The sequence below is a fragment of the Charadrius vociferus genome, unplaced genomic scaffold (assembly GCF_000708025.1).
Source record: "Charadrius vociferus isolate BGI_N301 unplaced genomic scaffold, ASM70802v2 scaffold14, whole genome shotgun sequence".
NCBI lineage: Eukaryota > Metazoa > Chordata > Aves > Charadriiformes > Charadriidae > Charadrius > Charadrius vociferus.
In genome coordinates, this window is record NW_009648876.1 from 9518867 (window position 1) to 9519576 (window position 710).

General features: G+C 54.6%; 1 protein-coding gene across 1 annotated transcript in view; it reads left to right on the plus strand.

The window, feature by feature from the left end:
• Positions 1–208: 208 nt before the first annotated feature.
• DLST (dihydrolipoamide S-succinyltransferase (E2 component of 2-oxo-glutarate complex)) overlaps positions 209–710 on the plus strand; it is a 17366-nt gene continuing 16864 nt past the window's right edge. The window contains 2 exon segments of the mRNA XM_009887034.1: positions 209–247; positions 430–527. Of these exon segments, the coding sequence (XP_009885336.1) occupies positions 209–247; positions 430–527 (137 nt within the window).

Sequence of the window (710 nt, forward strand, 5' to 3'; positions counted from 1 at the left end):
ACTAGATCAGATTGCTCAGTGCCCTGTCCAATGTGACCTTGTATGTTTCCAGGGATGGGGCACCTACCACCTCTCTGGGCAACCTGTGCCAGTGTTTCACCACCCTCACTGTAAAAAATGTCTTCTTTATATTTAGTCTGAATACACCCACTTTTAGTTTAAAACAATTTCTAACCATGCAACATCCCACTGGCTGATGCTTGCGGCAATGTCATCCTACGTGAGCTCAACCCCATGGTGTGTCAAGGTGAGCAGGATGAGCACCGGTACGGCTGTCCTGCAGCAATCCAGAGTTGGTTCAATGAAGAGCGGCATGAAACAACGCCTTTTGGTAACACGTAGGGGCGTTTATGTACCAGGAACTGTAGGTAACATAACTTGTAGGTAACGTAACTCGTAATGTGAAAGCCCCCATGTCCGCTTGTGCAGGCAGGGCCGCACAAAGGTACTGACAACCAGGACACAAGGCACAACCGAACCATCTGCCTGCACCCTGGCCCCGCACAGGGCTGTGGAAGCCACCTTAGGTATGGTTCAACAGGAGGCTCTTGAAGTATCACAGCCTGCTCCTGCCCCAGCCCTGCCCCACAGCCCAGTCCCCACCCCTGTCCCTGCCCCACAGCCCCTGCCTTAGGCCTGTCCTTCCCCCACGGCCCTGTCCCTATTGCGTCCTCCCCTCACAGCCTTGCCCCAACGGCCGTCTCAGCCCC